General features: G+C 50.5%; 1 protein-coding gene and 1 non-coding gene across 2 annotated transcripts in view; both read left to right on the top strand.

Moving 5' to 3' along the window:
• SLC12A4 (solute carrier family 12 member 4) overlaps positions 1-16,236 on the top strand; it is a 28,626-nt gene that overhangs the window by 2,876 nt on the left and 9,514 nt on the right. Inside the window, 5 exon segments of the mRNA XM_049786486.1 lie at positions 6,268-6,362; positions 9,028-9,159; positions 12,520-12,666; positions 12,747-12,801; positions 15,268-15,398. Of these exon segments, the coding sequence (XP_049642443.1) occupies positions 6,268-6,362; positions 9,028-9,159; positions 12,520-12,666; positions 12,747-12,801; positions 15,268-15,398 (560 nt within the window).
• Positions 4,103-4,259, top strand: LOC126028872 (U1 spliceosomal RNA). Its single transcript, XR_007502566.1, has one exon. It is a non-coding gene; the product is annotated as a U1 spliceosomal RNA (small nuclear RNA).

Here is a 16,236-nt window from a genome sequence, read left to right as displayed (position 1 = left end):
AGCCATTTCCTCAGACAGACAAAGCAATAGTGGGCAGACTTCAGGGCTCAAATTTAGAATCATTGATAACTTTTGGGGCGCTACACCTGATAGTGTTCAGAGCTTACGCCTGACTGTTCAGAGATTGCATTTGGCAGACTAGGGGGACAATCTGGGTAATAGAGGATCCAATCTAGGTCAGCTATATGCAAGACAAGTGCCTTTCTCATTGTACTACCAGTTCAGCCTTATACTTTTTTTTTTTTATCTTTTTTTGTTTTGTTTTGTTTTTTGGGCCACGCCCAGCATTGCTCAGGGGTTACTCCTGGCTGTCTGCTCAGAAATAGCTCCTGGCAGGCACGGGGGACCATATGGGACACCGGGATTTGAACCAACCACCTTTGGTCCTGGATCGGCTGCTTGCAAGGCAAATGCCACTGTGCTATCTCTCCGGCCCTTATCTTTTTTTTTTAAGGGAGGAAGGAAAGAAAGGAAGGAGAGAAAGAAGGAAGGAGGAAGGGAGGAAAGACAGAAGGAAAGGAGGGCGGGAAAGAAGGAAGGAGAGAAAGAAAGGAGGAAGGAAATCAGAAAGGAGGGAAGAAAAGGAGGAAGGGAGGAAGGAATGGAGGATAGAAAGAGGGAAGAAAGGATAGAGGGGAGAAGAGAAGGAAGGGAGGGAGGAGAGAAGGACTGTTGGTCTTTTTATGTTTTTGTTTTTTTGTGGTTTTTTGGCCACACCCAGTGACACTAAGGAATTACTTCTGGCTATGCACTCAGAAATTGTTCCTGGCTTTGGGGGACCTTATGGGACGCCGGGTACCGAACCGAGGTCCATCCTGGGCAGCCGTGTGCAGGGCAAATGCCCTATTGCTGTGCTATCGCTCTGGCCCCAATAATTTCAAAGTCTTTTGAATCTAGTACCACCAGAAGAGAGAGATGCAATAAAGCACCTCCTCAGAGGCTCACTGGTCAGAAAGCTCAGGGCCGTCTTTATTGAAAAGAGGGATAAGGGCTGAGATGAAGCAGATGGGAACCTTGTCTGAGGAGTAAATTTAGCTTTAAGATTCCTGGCAGCCAAAGCAGTAAGGGAACTAAGATGAACCTCTGTGCTGTCATTGAAGAATTTATTCATTAGAAACACTTTTTGGGTCACTAAAATTCCAAGAGTCATTTTCAGTTGCTTCTTTTTGGAGCCTGTCCTCCTAATGAGCAGAGTTAGTAGGGTTTTAGGGTGTTTTGTTTTTTGTTCTTGTGACTCTTTATCTTGAGAGGGAACCAGCCTCAAGCCTTAAGCCTGGGGAGCACACAGCAATGTCATGGTGTGTCTGGGGAGTTACAAGACCCCAACAGTCTTTGACATTGTCTGGTGTTGCCCCCTGACTTCTCACTGCTCTTATCTGTGATGCTCTGTGTGACTTATAGGACTGAGACCTGTCATTCTCTTAGCTAGTCAGAGTTGCTCAATTATTCCCTAGACTGTTTTCATGTGGTATGTCTCCCCTGAAAAGAGCCATCAGCATGCCTTACCTGTCAGTTTCTTGGGGAGTAAAAGATCCACTACAGGAGCCGGGAGGTGGCGCTGGAGGTAAGGTGCCTGCTTGCCTGCGCTAGCCTAGGACGGACCGCGGTTCGATCCCCCGGCGTCCCATATGGTCCCCCAAGAAGCCAAGAGCAACTTCTGAGCGCATAGCCAGGAGTAACCCCTGAGTGTCACAGGGTGTGGCCCAAAATCAAAAAAAAAAAAAAAGATCCACTACAGCACTTGCTGACTGAAGGTTGGTGCAGAGATGGCGAAGTGAGTGTCACCAGTGGCAAGAAGATGTGTCTAATGACAGATGGATCATGCAGCATTCTTTTGTTTTTGTTTTTGTTTTTGGGTCACATTGGCAGCGCTCAGGAGTTACTCCCGGCTCTACGCTCAGAAATTGCTTCTGGCAGACTCGGGACCATATGGAGTGCCGGGATTCGAAACACCAACCTTCTGCAGGCAAGGCAAATGCCTTACCTCCATTCTATCTCTCTGGCCCCCATGCAACATTCTTTTTTTTTTTTTGTAGTTTTTGGGTCACACCCGGCAGTGCTCAGGGGTTATTCCTGGCTTCATGCTCAGAAATTGCTCCTGGCAGGCACAGGGGACCATATGGGACGCTGGGATTAGAACCGAAGACCTCCTGCATGAAAGGCAAACGCCTTACCTCCATGCTATCTCTCCAGCCCCTCATGCAACATTCTTAACTGCAAACAGGACATGAATGGTGACTTTTTTTTTGGGGGGGGTCACACCCAGCAGCACTCAGGGGTTACTCGTAGCTCTAGACTCAGAAATTGTTCCTGGCAGGTTCGGGGGACCATATGGGATACCGGGATTCGAACCACCGTCCTTCTGCATGCAAGGTGAACGCCTTACCTCCATGCTATCTCTCCAGCCCCAAATGGTGACTCTTAAAGCAGAAAAGGTTGGCAGGTAGCTCTCCCCAAACCAGGTCTAGAACATCACTGTCTGGATCAGTGATGACGCTGTTGCTGCCCCAGTCACTGCTCCAGTACCAACGTGGCTTCTTTAGGCAAGGATGCCAACTTCCCATTTGTTGGGAGGCCTTGAACCAGTTCAAGCAGTTCAGCAGCTGTTAGGGTGTCCAGAGGGGAGGAAACAACTAGAAAAGGAATATTCGGGCTGAAGAGATAGTACAGTGGGTAAGGTATTCCCTTCCTGGCAGCCAATCTATCTACCAGGGGCTCAAGCTCTGGTACCACATCTGGTCCCCCTAAACTCAGCCAAGAGTGATCCCTGAGCACAGAGTTAGGAGTAAATTCTGAGGTGTCACATATGGTCCCCGCCTCCTGCTCCTCCCGCTCCTCCCCCAAACATCTGCACCACCAGAAGTAATTCCAGAGCACGGAGCAAGGAATAACTCCTGAGCATTGCTGAGTGTAGCCCCCCAAAACAACAACTTCTTGTTTGTTTATTTTGTTTTGGAGCCACACCTAGTGATGCTCAGGGTTACTCCTGCCTATTCACTCAGAAATTGCTCCTGGCTTGCAGGACCATATGGGACACCGGGAATAGAACCCAGATCCGTCCTGGGTCAGCCACATGCAAGGCAAATGTCCTACCATTGCTATCACTTCATCCCCCAAAAGAACAACTTTCTTTTCTTTTTTTATTTTTGGCCACACCCGGTGTGATGCTCAGGGGTTACTCCTGGCTATACACTCAGAAATTGCTCCTGGCTTGGGGGATCATATGGGACACTGCCAGATCGAAGTCCTAGGTTAGCACATGCAAGGCAAACACCCTATCGCTTGCGCCACCACTCCGGTCCCACTTTTGAAAAAAGAAATAATATTTGTGTTCTGCTTGATTGATGGGAAATTGCCTGACACACATGGCAACTCACTAGGGGCAAAGTTTAGAAAATAGGGACACGTGAACATTGGGCAAGAAAAAGCAGTCTAATTTTAGGAATTAAATTCAGCAGGCTTAAATTTTATTTAAAAAAAATTTTTTTTTTGTTTTTGGGTCACACCAAGTGTGCTTAGGACTTACTCCTAACTCTGCTCAGAAATCATTCCTGGTGGGCTTGAGGGACTATATGGGATGCTGGGGCTCGAACCCAATTTAAGGCATTAAATTTAATGCATTTAAGGCAGACACTGTCCCCGCTGTGCTATCGCTCTGGCCCCAATGCTTATATTTTAATTTTAAAAAAATGGGGAGGGGGGCCGGAGTAGTGGCACAAGTGGTAAGGTGTTTGTCTTACATGTGCTAAACTAGACGGACCACAGTTTGATCCCTCGGCGTCCCATATGGTCCCCCAAGCCAGGAATGATTTCTGAGCGAATAGCCAGGAGTAACCCCTGTGAGTGTCATGGGGTGTGGCCCAAAAAACAAAAACAAAAAAAATAGGGAGGGGCCAGAGAAATAGCACAGCAGGAAGGCTATTGCCTTGCATATGGCCGACCTGACCTAGGAGGGACCTAGTTCAATTTTTGGCATCCCATATGGGCCCTCAGCCTACTGGGGGCGATTTCTGAGTGCAGAACCAGGAATGACCCCTGACCACCACTGGGTATGTTCCAAAAACCAATCAATCAATAAAGTTTTTTTTAAAAAATGGGGAGGACACTTACCTGGCAGGGGAGATAACATGATCACGAAGGTAGTTTTCCCAGGGCGAGGCTTGCACTCCGGATGTGCTGACCTCTTCGATTTCCCCAAATGTGGGAAATTTGACTGCATAATTTGTGGTAGTGGGGGACTGCATTCGAGCTCTCCCCTGATTAAAAAAAAAAAAAAATAGAGGTGGGACCAGAGAGATAGCATGGAGGTAAGGCGTTTGCCTTTTATGCAGAAGGTCATCGGTTCAAATTCCAGCGTCCCATGGTCCGCCGTGCCTGCCAGGAGCAATTTCTGAGCCTGGAGCCAGGAGTAATCCCTGAGCACTGCCGGATGTTACCCCCCCCAAAAAAAAAAGGAAAAAAGGCCCCAGAGAGATAGCACAGCGGTGTTTGCCTTGCAAGCAGCCGATCCAGGTCTAAAGCTGGTTGGTTCAAATCCCGGTGCCCCATATGGTTCCCCGTGCCTGCCAGGAGCTATTTCTGAGCAGACAGCCAGGGGTTAGCACCTCTGGGTGTGGCCCAAAAACAAAAACAAAAAAAAAAAAAAAAAAGGAAAAAAAATGGGAAGAGGACCAGAGTGATAGCACAGTGGGTATGGTGTTTTCTTGACCGTGGATGACCTGATTTTAATTCCTAGTATCTCATATGGTCCTGAGAGCCTGCCAAGAGTGATTTCTGGTTTTGGGAGGGTTTTTTTAGTTTTTGGTTTGGGGCAACACCCAGTGGCACGCAGAGGTTACTCCTGGCTCTGCACTCAGAAATTGCTCCTGGCAGGCTCTGGGGGAGGGGGTACGGGGGGACTATATATAGAATGTTGGGAACTGAACCCGGGTTCGTCCCTGGTCGACCATGTGCAAAGCAAACACCCTACTGCTGTGCTATTGCTCCATCCCCTCAGGAGTGATTTCTGAGTACAGAGCCATGAGTAATCCCTGAGCATCACCATATATACACCCCAAAAAATGGGGGGTACACGTGGCTATGCTCAGGGATTAGCCTGGCTCTGCACTCAGAATCACTCCTGATGAGGTTTAAGGGACCATCTGGGATGCCCGGGATTCAACGTGCAACTGTGCAAGGCAAGCATCCTACCCACACTGTCCAGTCTTTTTGGCCTGGCTGGTTTATTTATTTATTTTTGGTTTTGGTTGTTAAAGTAAAGGGAAATAAATTTGGGAGGGATGGAGAAAGATAGAGACAAAGAGGCTTGAAAAAGAAGTACTTGTTTGTTTGTTTGTTTGTTTGTTTAAAATAAGGAAGGTATCTGGGCCTGAGCAGTGGTGCAGACAGTAGGGCATTCGCCTTGCACGCGCTAACCTAGGACGGATCTCGGTTTGATCCCCTGGCATCCCATATGGTCCCCCAAGCCAGGATCGATTTCTAAGCACATAGCCAGGAGTAACCCCTGAGCATTAACCTGGTGTGGCTCAAACCCCACCCCCCAAAAAAAGGGAGGTATTGGGGTTCGAATGTCACTCCTGGTTTTCTTCCATTCTCCTCTCCTCATTGCTGGTTGTGGCACTGGTAGCTCCCTGAATACTGCTGGTTACCTCAAGAAACCACAAAAAGGCTCCCCTTTCCCCGAGGCCCCTTAAGGCTGGGAGCGGCATCTTCAGCCTGGGGCTCACGGGCAGCAGGCAGTGGATGGAGTTGGCCACACACCTGGTGCCTGCTCAGTCCAGCTCACTCTAGCGCCAACCTTGGGCTCGGCTTTGGGCCTGCAGTGGGACTCTTGCTCACTGCTCCTAGCATTCCACAGGCTGTCCACCCAAGCTGTGCATGATCTGGATAGCCTGCAGGCCTCCAGCCGGCCATGGCAACCAAGGCATCCAGAGTGGTTTCATCTGCCTGAAAGGCAGATTCTGAGTGGGTTTAAGGACCCTGAGCCCTAGGTACTCTGGGTACTCTGGAAGGGCCTGAAGGAGACTGGTGTGATGAGTAAGGGTAGCCCAGGGCTGGACCACACCCCTCCCGGCAGGCTAGGGCCATCACCCCCGGGCTTGCGGCCAGAGAAAGGTTTGGGTCCTTGTCGGTTACCAGTACTGACTCTTCAAGGAGGAAACTGAGGCCCAGAGTAGTCACACTGGCCTCCAAAATGTTCCAAAGAGCTGGAGTGTCGTGAATGGGAGGGAGCCCGTGGTAAAGGAATTCTGTTCTCTCTCCCCACAGGACCCAGCAACCACAGAGAGAACAGCCCTTTCCTCTGCTCTCTGGAGGCTTCCCGAAGCAGTGACTACTATGACCGGAACCTGGCACTGTTTGAGGTAACTGAGGAGCCATTCTGGGCTGCTGCAGGTGTGGCAGACAGGTGGGCGGGCAGGGGCCTGTCCAGGGCAGGTTGAGGGCTGTGCTTCCTAGTATGTCTACTCCACCTCCAGTCTCCCTGGTCTGTCTCGTTCCCTTGGCAGCCCCACTGCGGTTCCCAAAGGCCTTTGAACTGAAACTGCTTTCCCAGAAGCCACTCACAGCCTCGCCTGATACTTCCAGGAGTCTCTTTTCTTTTTCTTTTTGGCTGGAAGCTGTGAACGGTGAAGATGGAGCCACATCTGGTAGCACCCAGGGGTTACTCCTGAAAGGCAAACTCCCTATCTGCCAGTACTATTGCTCCATCCATACCTTAGACTCCCTGCAATCCCTCGGGCAGATGAACAACCTGTCAAAAGTTTCCACCTGGATGGGCCCGGAGAGATAGCACAGCGGCGTTTGCCTTGCAAGCAGCCGATCCAGGACCAAAGGTGGTTGGTTCGAATCCCGGTGACCCATATGGTCCCCCAAGCCTGCCAGGAGCTATTTCTGAGCAGACAGCCAGGAGTAACCCCTGAGCAATGCCTGGTGTGGCCCAAAAACCAAAAAAAAAAAGTTTCCACCTGGGATTCCCTCTCTCCCCTCTTCTCCAGTTCCAGGTTTCTCCCAGTCCTACTCACTCTACTACGTGTTCACCAATCTGGGTCCTTCTCTCCATATCCTCCCTCTCCACACCTGCCTCCTTGGTGGGCATCTCTCTAGACACAGTTCCAATTTTATGCTTTTGTCTCTCTTTTTTTCTTTTTTCTTTTTTTTTTTTTTTGAGAGAGATGAGAGATGAGAAAGAGAGATAGTGAAGGAGAGGGAGAGAGAGAGATTGGGAGGGAGAGGGGGACAGGGAGAAGGAGGGAGAGAAAGGGAGGGGGAAGAAGAAAGGAGGGAGAGGGAGAAGGAGGGAGGGGAGGAGGAGGGGGAGAGGGAGGAAGAGGGGGGGAGAGAGGGAAGGAGAGAGGGGAGGAGAGGGAGAGGGAGGGTAGAAGGAGAGAAAGGAGTGACAGGAGAGGAAGACAGAGGGAGAAGGGGAGGGAGAGAGAGGAGGAGAGGGATAGGGAGGAGAGAGAAGTAGAGGAAGAGAGGGAAATGAGAAAGGAGGAAGAGGGAGAGAGGGAAAGGGAGAAAGAAAGGAGTAAGAGGGTGAGAGAGAGAGAGAGAGAGAGAGAGAGAGAGAGGGAGAGAGAGAGAGGGAGAGAGAGAGAGGGAGGAGAAAGGAATTTTGTGCTTTTGAACTTGGAAGTTACCATTTACAGAATCAAGTTCAGAAGTTGAACCTGGGTTTAAGACAGGATTTAAACTCTTGGTGCTGAAGATCTACCTAAAGGGATTAATTACATGCTTTGCACATGGGAGACTCAGATTCGATCCCCATCACCGCATGGGCACCAAAAGCACTGCTGATTGTGGTCCAAAAACAAACCCCCCCAAAAAAAAACTGTCCCACACATTCAGCACCCCCACTGTGTTTCAGAAGCTCCTCAGCTCCATATGTCCCTTGAATTTTTTTTTTATCCCGAATGCTCAGGGGTTACTCCTGGTCCTGCACTCAGGAATCACTCCTGGTGCTCAGGGACTCTATGGGTTGCTGTAGATTGAAACCAAATAGGCCATGTGGAAGGCAAATAGGTTGTTTTCCACTGTACTGTCTCCAGATCTGTGTCTTCTTTTCTGAGGCCAGTTTCTCTTATGTATAGGTCCAGTAGGGAGTGGACAGACAGGGAAAGACTAAATGTAGACAAGAGACATGGATAGGCATGGTGCTGGAAAGGAGAAAGGAAGAACGAGCAAAGTTAGACCTTGGGATATTTGGGGAGCATGAGAGAAAGAGAGACCCCCCGACCTGGGGAAGCTGCTTATTTCTACAGAAAATACCGTGAGCTGGCCCCACCTGAGGACAAATGTAGGATCTGAGGTGGATTAGCCACAGGATCTGGGGACCGGAGGATCAGGGAAGAGAGACAGTTATCCAGACATCCATCCCTCTTTTGACTTCTTCAGTTCCCTGAGGTACTTAGGCAGCTTTTTTTTTTTTTTTTTTTTTTTTTTTTTTTTGGTTTTTTTTTTTGGCCACACCCTGTGAGGCTCAGGGGTTACTCCTGGCTATGCGCTCAGAAGTTGCTCCTGGCTTCTTGGGGGACCATATGGGACGCCGGGGGATCGAACCGCGGTCCGTCCTAGGTTAGCGCAGGCAAGGCAGGCACCTTACCTCCAGCGCCACCACCCGGCCCCACTTAGGCAGCTTTTTAAGGGAGGGCTAAGGACAAAGAGGCAGCCCAGAGGCCCACTCATCAGGGATGTAACCAGACAGAACAGGCCCCAGAAGTGTGCCTTTCTCTGACTGCTAGCCCTGCCTGCCCTTCCCTCATTTCCCTGAGGCAGGTGGTTTTCACAACTGGCCTGGTGGTGATTGTAACCAAGGTGGGGCTGAAGCAGGCAGCCTCTGGGATGAGCTGGGTGTGGTGCCTAAACCTGCAGAGTTGGCCTGCTTGGGCTTCCCCAGGCAAGAACTTGGATCTGGCCCAGGCTTGCCTCAGGGTTTGGTAAGGGGCCAGACACTGGCCTGCTGGCTATAGTAGGTAGTCTGGCGCCAGCTAGGCCTGTTGCCAGATTGCCCTGTGGCTTTGTTTACAGGAAGAGCTGGATGTCCGCCCGAAGGTATCATCTCTTCTGGGCAAGCTCGTCAGCTACACCAACCTCACGCAGGGCGCCAAGGAACATGAGGAGGCCGAGAGCGGGGTGGGCATGCGCCGGAGAGCCGCCAAGGTAAGCCAGTAGGGGTGCCCACCTGGACAGAAACAACACCAGAGTAGTTTCTCCATGGGACTGTGAGCATCTCAGGGAAAGTGGATGCCAAGTGTGATCAGCATGGAGAACAGTTGTGTGATGTCTTGGATTAAGGAGGGCATCATCAGTGGAACCTGAGAAATGAATGTAGATGCAACCTGGTCCATATTCAGCTGTCTCTGGGTATGAGGCGTCATGCCAGTCAGGGCCTAGGCTCTGGCTTACCATTGTTAACCTCATGTTTGGAGGGTAAGGGGTGCTGACATTGACTCACTTGCCTTAAATGACCCAGGTCATTTGCCTGAGGTATGCCCAGCGTAACTCTGGGAGAGGGCATCTTGAATCTGCTGAGAGAACCATTTCTGGCTCTGCATTCAGTGGAGAAGGGTTTGGAGCCCTTCCTGGCTGTTCCATGGGGCTGTGTGACTAGAATAAGTGACCCCACCCTCTATCCCTGCCAATGTTGGATCTTCCACAGGAGGATACCGATGTTGCTATCCTCCACGGTCCCAGGAGTCCTGAACTTCAGGATGGGGGGGTCCCCCTCCCTCTGCCAGTCCTATCCCTGTTCACTGTTCAGGCCTCTACCTTTTGGTCCTCTCTCCTGATGGTGAGCCATGCTCATGCTGCATGACCTGTGGGTCACTCTTGATTTAATTGGGGGAAGAAGGGATTGTCTCCTACATTTTTGGAGGCCAGAAGCTCTTCCTCTTCACCTCTGGAACAACACCCTGATATTTGGAGAGCAGCTGTGAGCTGGAGGTCACCCCAGGTCAGCATTGTCTCTGCTTGGTCCAGAGGAGCCAAGTCTAAGCCTCACACCTGCTCACAGGTTCTAGCCTTTTGAGTTTGGACCTAAGAGAGAAGAGAACTCCCCCTGCCTTGGCCTCCTCAGGAAGAAACCAAACACTCTTGAGAAAGGACAGCTGTGCTCTAGGGTCACAGAGTCTGACCTCTACCAGACCCTCTGGTTATCTGTGATAGGCATTTTCTTTTTCATTTGTTTGGTTTTGGGGTGTTTTTGGGGGGCCACACCCATTGGCGCTCAGGTGTTACTCCTGGCTCTGTGCTCAGAAATTGCTCCTGGCAGGCTTGGGGGACCTTCTGGAATGCCGGGGATTGAACCCTGATTCGTCCCAGGTCACCGAGTACAAGGCAACACCCTACTGCTATGCTATCACTCTGGTCTGATAGACATTTGCGGGGGTGAGGGGATTGGGTCAAACCCAGCAGTGCTCAGGGGTTACTCCTGGCTCTATGCTCAGAAATTACTCCTGACAGGCTCGGGGACCATATGGGATTGCAGGATTCAAACCACCGTCCTTCTGCATGCAAGAGAAACACCCTACCTCCATGCTATCTCTCCGGCCCCCTAATAGGCATTTTCTTTTCTTTTCTTTTTTTTTTTTTTTTTTACTATGCCACAGAAAGCAACAGCCCTAAGGGAGTTCTCAGCTTCCTAGAGTATGTTCTGCCCTGGGTGGAAAGAATTTGTGGACACAAATTTCACACACACACACACACACACACACACACACACACACACACACCCATCATCCTCATTCTATCAGGCCAGAGCTGATATCTGCCAGTCTCCAGAAAGGCCTGGCACTGCTCTAGCCACGGGAGCTCTGATCAGCCATGCAGTCCAGGGCCTCACTGCAAGAGCATGAGAGGTGGCTGCATGTTCCAACTAATGTGACTTTTTTCTGTAAAGGGGATTCTACTCCTGTCAACAGTGGGTCAGTAGGAAGGGAAGAAGTTTGGGCTGCTGCACTGTGGCCCTCATCCCAGTAGGTCTAAGTAGAGGCCTGGCAAAAGCAGGCTTTAGCCTCAAAGGGCGGGCCTATGGACAGCGGCCACCCTGATGCTGGCCTGGTGACCTTCCAAGGCTGCCAGAGGTTATTTGGGGATGTAGTAAAAGCATTTCCGGCTCTACCCTTTCCCACACTGCCCTTTCCCCAGTGACTCAGCCAGGCTGGGGGTTGGGCCAGAAGCTCTTTGCTGCCACTGTCATGATGGTGGTCAAGCCACTGAATGTCCAGATTCTGTACATGTCACTGGCAGGCAGATATGGTTTGAGGGACCATTTGTCTCATTTGGGCCCATCCAGACAACTCTGAGGTCTTTTAGGATATGCACATCTGCCTGATTCTCCTGAAGGGAGAATTCTATGGCCTCAGCTTCATGCCAGTAAAGGCTTTGCTGGGGCTTTGAGGGAGCTCTTAGGGCCCTTGTCCCTAAGAGCTCCTAGGATTTAGTTCTTCACTCCTAGTGGCCCTGCTCTACCATTAAAATGTGTGCTTCCAAGGCCGGAGAGATAGCACAGCAGTAGGGCATTTGCTTTGCATGCAGCTGATCCAGGACAGACAGTGGTTCGAATCCCGATATCCTATATGGTCCCCCGTGCCTGCCAGGAGCGATTTCTGAGCACAGATTCAGGAAGAACCCCTGAGTGCCACTGGGTGTGACCCCAAAATAAAAAAAAAAAGTGTGCTGCCTGGGTCTTCCTATGAGACTTCTCATCTTCTCTTCCAAGTCTGCTATAGGCAGGATTTCCCTGAGTGGTCACCCACCCCAGGGCTCTCCTTTCTGGGCTGGTACCACAATTTTGAGCAGGCAGAATCTGCCCAGCACGGCCTTTGGATCTTGGAGGGAGCTGTGGTAGTGGTCTGTGATGGCTGCTGTGACAGAAACTGTGTCAGATGCTAAGGGGAGGGGAGCACCAGCAACCCGGAAGCACTTGCTGGAGAGGCAATGGGTCAGTTTCAAAAGTTGGCAACGAAAATGGTGTTTTCCGGCCAGGAAAGTAAGGGGCACCTTTCCAAGAAGAGTCCAGCACTTGCCTTGGCTCTGTGGTTGGGTTGGTGATGGGGTTCACGTAGTGGTCCCTGCCAAGGAGTGAGACCCCACTGTGGATGACAGGCTGGAAATAGGGCTGATGACTGGGGTTGGTTTCAGAGAACTGTCAGGAGAATGGGCTGGAGGGTAGAGGCAGCCAGGGCAGAGGATGTTCTCCAGATGCCCAGGAGTGGTGTCCCAGGTTTGAGGGACTTAGGATGGGGCAGGTTCTAGAGACAGCCGGGGCAAATTTCTAGACTTTAGTTCAGAGCACTCAGGGTGCTTGGGGACAGAGACTCTCCAGAAGTTTAATGTAGGATGAGAGGTACAGGCCCTAGAGAGGAGGGGGGCTGAGGCAGCTTGCATATGAAGTATTGAAAGAAATCCGATTTTTTACCATTTTCTCCTATGGCAATTGGCATAGTTAGCCTACCTGCCTCCACTGTCCTGTGCTCCCCTGGCACCCTCTGATCCTGTTTCTGTTCACCTGCACCCTAGGCTCCCAGCATGGGCACCCTCATGGGGGTGTACCTGCCCTGCCTGCAAAATATCTTTGGGGTGATCCTCTTCCTGCGGCTGACCTGGATGGTGGGCACCGCCGGGGTGCTGCAGGCCCTCCTCATTGTGCTCATCTGCTGCTGCTGTGTGAGTACCCGGGACTGGGAGAGCCTGGGCTGGACCTCAGAGCCTGCACCCAGCTGCTCACCCAGCCCTCCCATCCTCAGACACTGCTGACTGCCATCTCCATGAGTGCCATCGCCACCAATGGCGTGGTTCCAGGTGGGTATGCACCACTTCTGGCCCCATACCCCCTGCCAGCGTATCTTAGCTGGGGTTTTGGCCCCTGGCTCAAAGCCATCACCTAGGACAGTTGGAGATACTGCTGTGGTTTTCAGTATGAAAGTCAGGTTTCTGGGGCTGGAGCAGTGGTACAAGCAGTAGGGCGTTTGCCTTGCACTTGCTAACCTGAGATGGACCTCTGTTTAATTCTGCAGCATCCCATATGGTGCCCCAAGCCAGGAGTGATTTCTGAGTGCATAGCCAGGAGTAACCCCTGAGTTACTGGGTGTGACCCAAAAACCAAAAAGAAAAACGAAAATCAGGTTTCTGATGGGAAAATGCAGAGGCAGGCCTGGGCTGATAAAGGAGATGGGGCACACTGGAGAACCAGCACTGCAGGGGGTTCTCAGTAGAGGTGATCAGATTGGATTTGATTTTCAGAGACCTTGTTTGTTTTTCCTCATTTGTTTTATGGCCCCTTTGTAGTAGTGCTTATGGGCTCCTGACTCAATGCTCTTGCCTCATTCTGGTAGTTCTTGGAGGAAGATGCAGGGCTGAAGATGACAGCTGAGTCTCGCAGCTTCTGGAGAGACAGGGCATCTGGAGAGCATCCCCTGACCTGGTTGCCTCTATCCTCCAGCCCACTCTCCTGACAGTTCTCTGAAACCAACCTCAATCATGAGCCCTGCTTCCTGCTGTCATCCACAGCAAAGCCGGTGCTTAGCCCTCTGAGCTAATTCCCTGCACCTCCGCATTCCTTTCTCTAACCATGCATTTCTACCATCCTGGATTCCTGGATGCTTATTTTATTTTTTGGGTTATAAGCAAGTATTATCACTTATTTTGTTCTCAAACTGTTTCTCTTTGTTTATTTACTTATTAAGACTTGCTCTTGTGTCAAGTTCCTTTTTTAAAATAATAATTTTGGGAGTCAGAATGTGTCAGACAGGGGTTATGGCGCTTAGTTTGCACACGACTAACCCTGGTTTGAATCCCTGGCAGCACACATAGTCCTCTGAATACACCCAGAGGACACTCCTAAGTATAGAGCCAGGAATAGCCGCTGAGTGTGTGTGTAAGATGTGTGTGTGCAGAATAGCAGTTTTATAAGTAACAGTAGAATAGCTAAAGATGTTTAAAATGAGGGTTTAAAGTATAGAAAATGGGGCTAGAGCGATGGCACAGCAGGTTGGATGCTTGCCTTGTACATGGCCGATCCAGGTTTGAGCCCCGGGATCCCACATGGTCCCCTAAGCCCACCAGAAGGGATTCCTAAATGCAGAGCTAGAAGTAGCTCCTAAGTACTGCCAGGTGTGGACCAAATTTAAAAAAGAAAAAAAGTACAGAAAAATGTAGAGAAGAAAAGTGAAAATACTTCTCAGCCTGTCACTCTAGCATCCTGTGCTGTAACTAATATTAGCATTTTGGTGTAAGGGCAAGGATCTTATAAATCCCCTTTATCTATCATTTCTCCCTCAATTTCTGTGTATGCTCTTTTTGGAAATGTTGTCTAGCTTGTCTGATTATGATAAAACAGTCGCTCTGATGTTGCCGGACTGACATGGTCATTCTTCTCTCCTGGGCTCTTCTTGTTTGTTGCATTAAACATTCTAGTCAGGAGCAGCCTTGCACACAGACCTCCCTTCATGCCCCTGGCAGTTCCCAGCAAGAGGTGGGGTTACTGCATGAAGGGGATCAACCTGTTTACCATTTCTGTCCCTGTGCCCTGATTTTTCACCAGAGACCTTCTATGAGCAACAGATCAGCCAGCAACCAGGGGTCACCTGTGCCTGCCCCCCTGGCTGGGGCCTCATGTGACTCGGTCCCTCCAGGGCTGAAACAGGAGAGTCAGCTAGAGGAAGTGCCCAGTGGTGGCAGGTTTCAGGGTGGGCCCAAAGAAGCAAAGGCTGAACCACAACCAAGACCCCTTTTCCATTTCTGGTGTGACACATAGATGCAGCTCAAGGGTGGGAACAGGAAACTGAGATAGGACACATCTGTCCAGAGGAAGCTAGAGGACTGCTTAAGTGTAGACTTGGGGAACAGGAGACCCCTCAGCCACTGCTGTGAACCTAGAGGTGCCCCAGCACAGCTTTCATTTCTTTGATCTCTGCTAGGCCTTGGGTTTGGGAGCCAAACTCTGCAGAGCCACTGATTGACGGTGCAGCCTTGGGAAGGCGCCCAACCCCTGCACATCATCTACTTGATGGTTGTTTTTAGTGGGAGGCGGGCATACCTGGTGGTACTTGACTACTCATCACTCCTTGCTCTGGTGGTGTTTGGAGGACCATGTGGTGCTTTCCATGTGCTCCAGCCCTTTGAGTCATCTTCTGGCCCTGCTCTGAAGTAGAAAAAGCAAACGACCCAAAAGTGGGTGGTTTTGAGGGCATGTCACAGGAGGTTTTGAGACCTCCTTCAAGAACAAGTCGTGACTCTTTTGTTTTGTGCACCCTTTCGTTGTCATAGCTGGGGGCTCCTATTTCATGATCTCTCGTTCACTGGGGCCAGAATTTGGAGGTGCTGTGGGCCTGTGTTTCTACCTGGGAACAACGTTTGCAGCAGCCATGTACATCCTGGGGGCCATCGAGATCCTGCTGGTGAGTCCGTCTCAGCTCTGGGTTACTCAGGTCTTACCCTGACGCACAAGCAGAGCTCAGCTAATCCGGCTCCCTCCACTGTGCAGGAGACTGGGCCTCCTTCAAGAAAGGGGGGGTCTTGTTTCTGCCAGTCGGCCTGGCTCCCTTGTCCAGGCATCAGCTAGTGTCAGCCTGTAGGTGGTCCACAGACTGACTGCTGGACTCAGCACAGGGACAGATGGTGGTAGTGTCACTGAGCCGGCCTCCTGTGGTTGTGTGATCTGGGCCAGTGTGTTCCCTCCCCAGGGTTCTGAGAACCCTGAAGATACAGCTTTGTCTTGTCCCTAAATTAGGTAGACACACAAACATAGACACAAGCCCCTATATCTAGGTGTTCTCACCCTGAGTCCCCTCTGTGCTACCTCAGCCTCCCAGTCACCACTAAACTACCCCAGCAATGGGAGAAGAGGTGGAGGTAGAAGTGGGGTGTCTCCTCTTGCCACCAGCCAGCAGCTGCCTGCCCTACTCTGCTGCTCATGCCTTTTAGGAGTTTGGTCGGATTGAGTTTCTCTTGTCTACATTCCTACATTTATTATTTGGATTTTTCCTGTAAGCAAAATTTGTGTTTTCCCTGTGTATTTATTCTACTATTTTTTTATCACTATGGACTTCTGAATATTTATTTTATTCTTTGGTTAGCAAATACTATCATTATTTATTTTGTTGCTCAAACTGTGCCACTTTGGCTGTTTACCTGTTTAGGTTGGCATCTGTGTCCAGTTTTCCCCCACCTCCTTTTTTTCTCCAGGAGGACAATGTGAAGGCAATAGAGAGGACTCAGAGAGCTGGAGCCCAAGTT

This window comes from Suncus etruscus, chromosome 14 (genome assembly GCF_024139225.1).
Source record: "Suncus etruscus isolate mSunEtr1 chromosome 14, mSunEtr1.pri.cur, whole genome shotgun sequence".
NCBI lineage: Eukaryota > Metazoa > Chordata > Mammalia > Eulipotyphla > Soricidae > Suncus > Suncus etruscus.
This window is presented reverse-complemented; position numbering and strand designations above follow the sequence as displayed.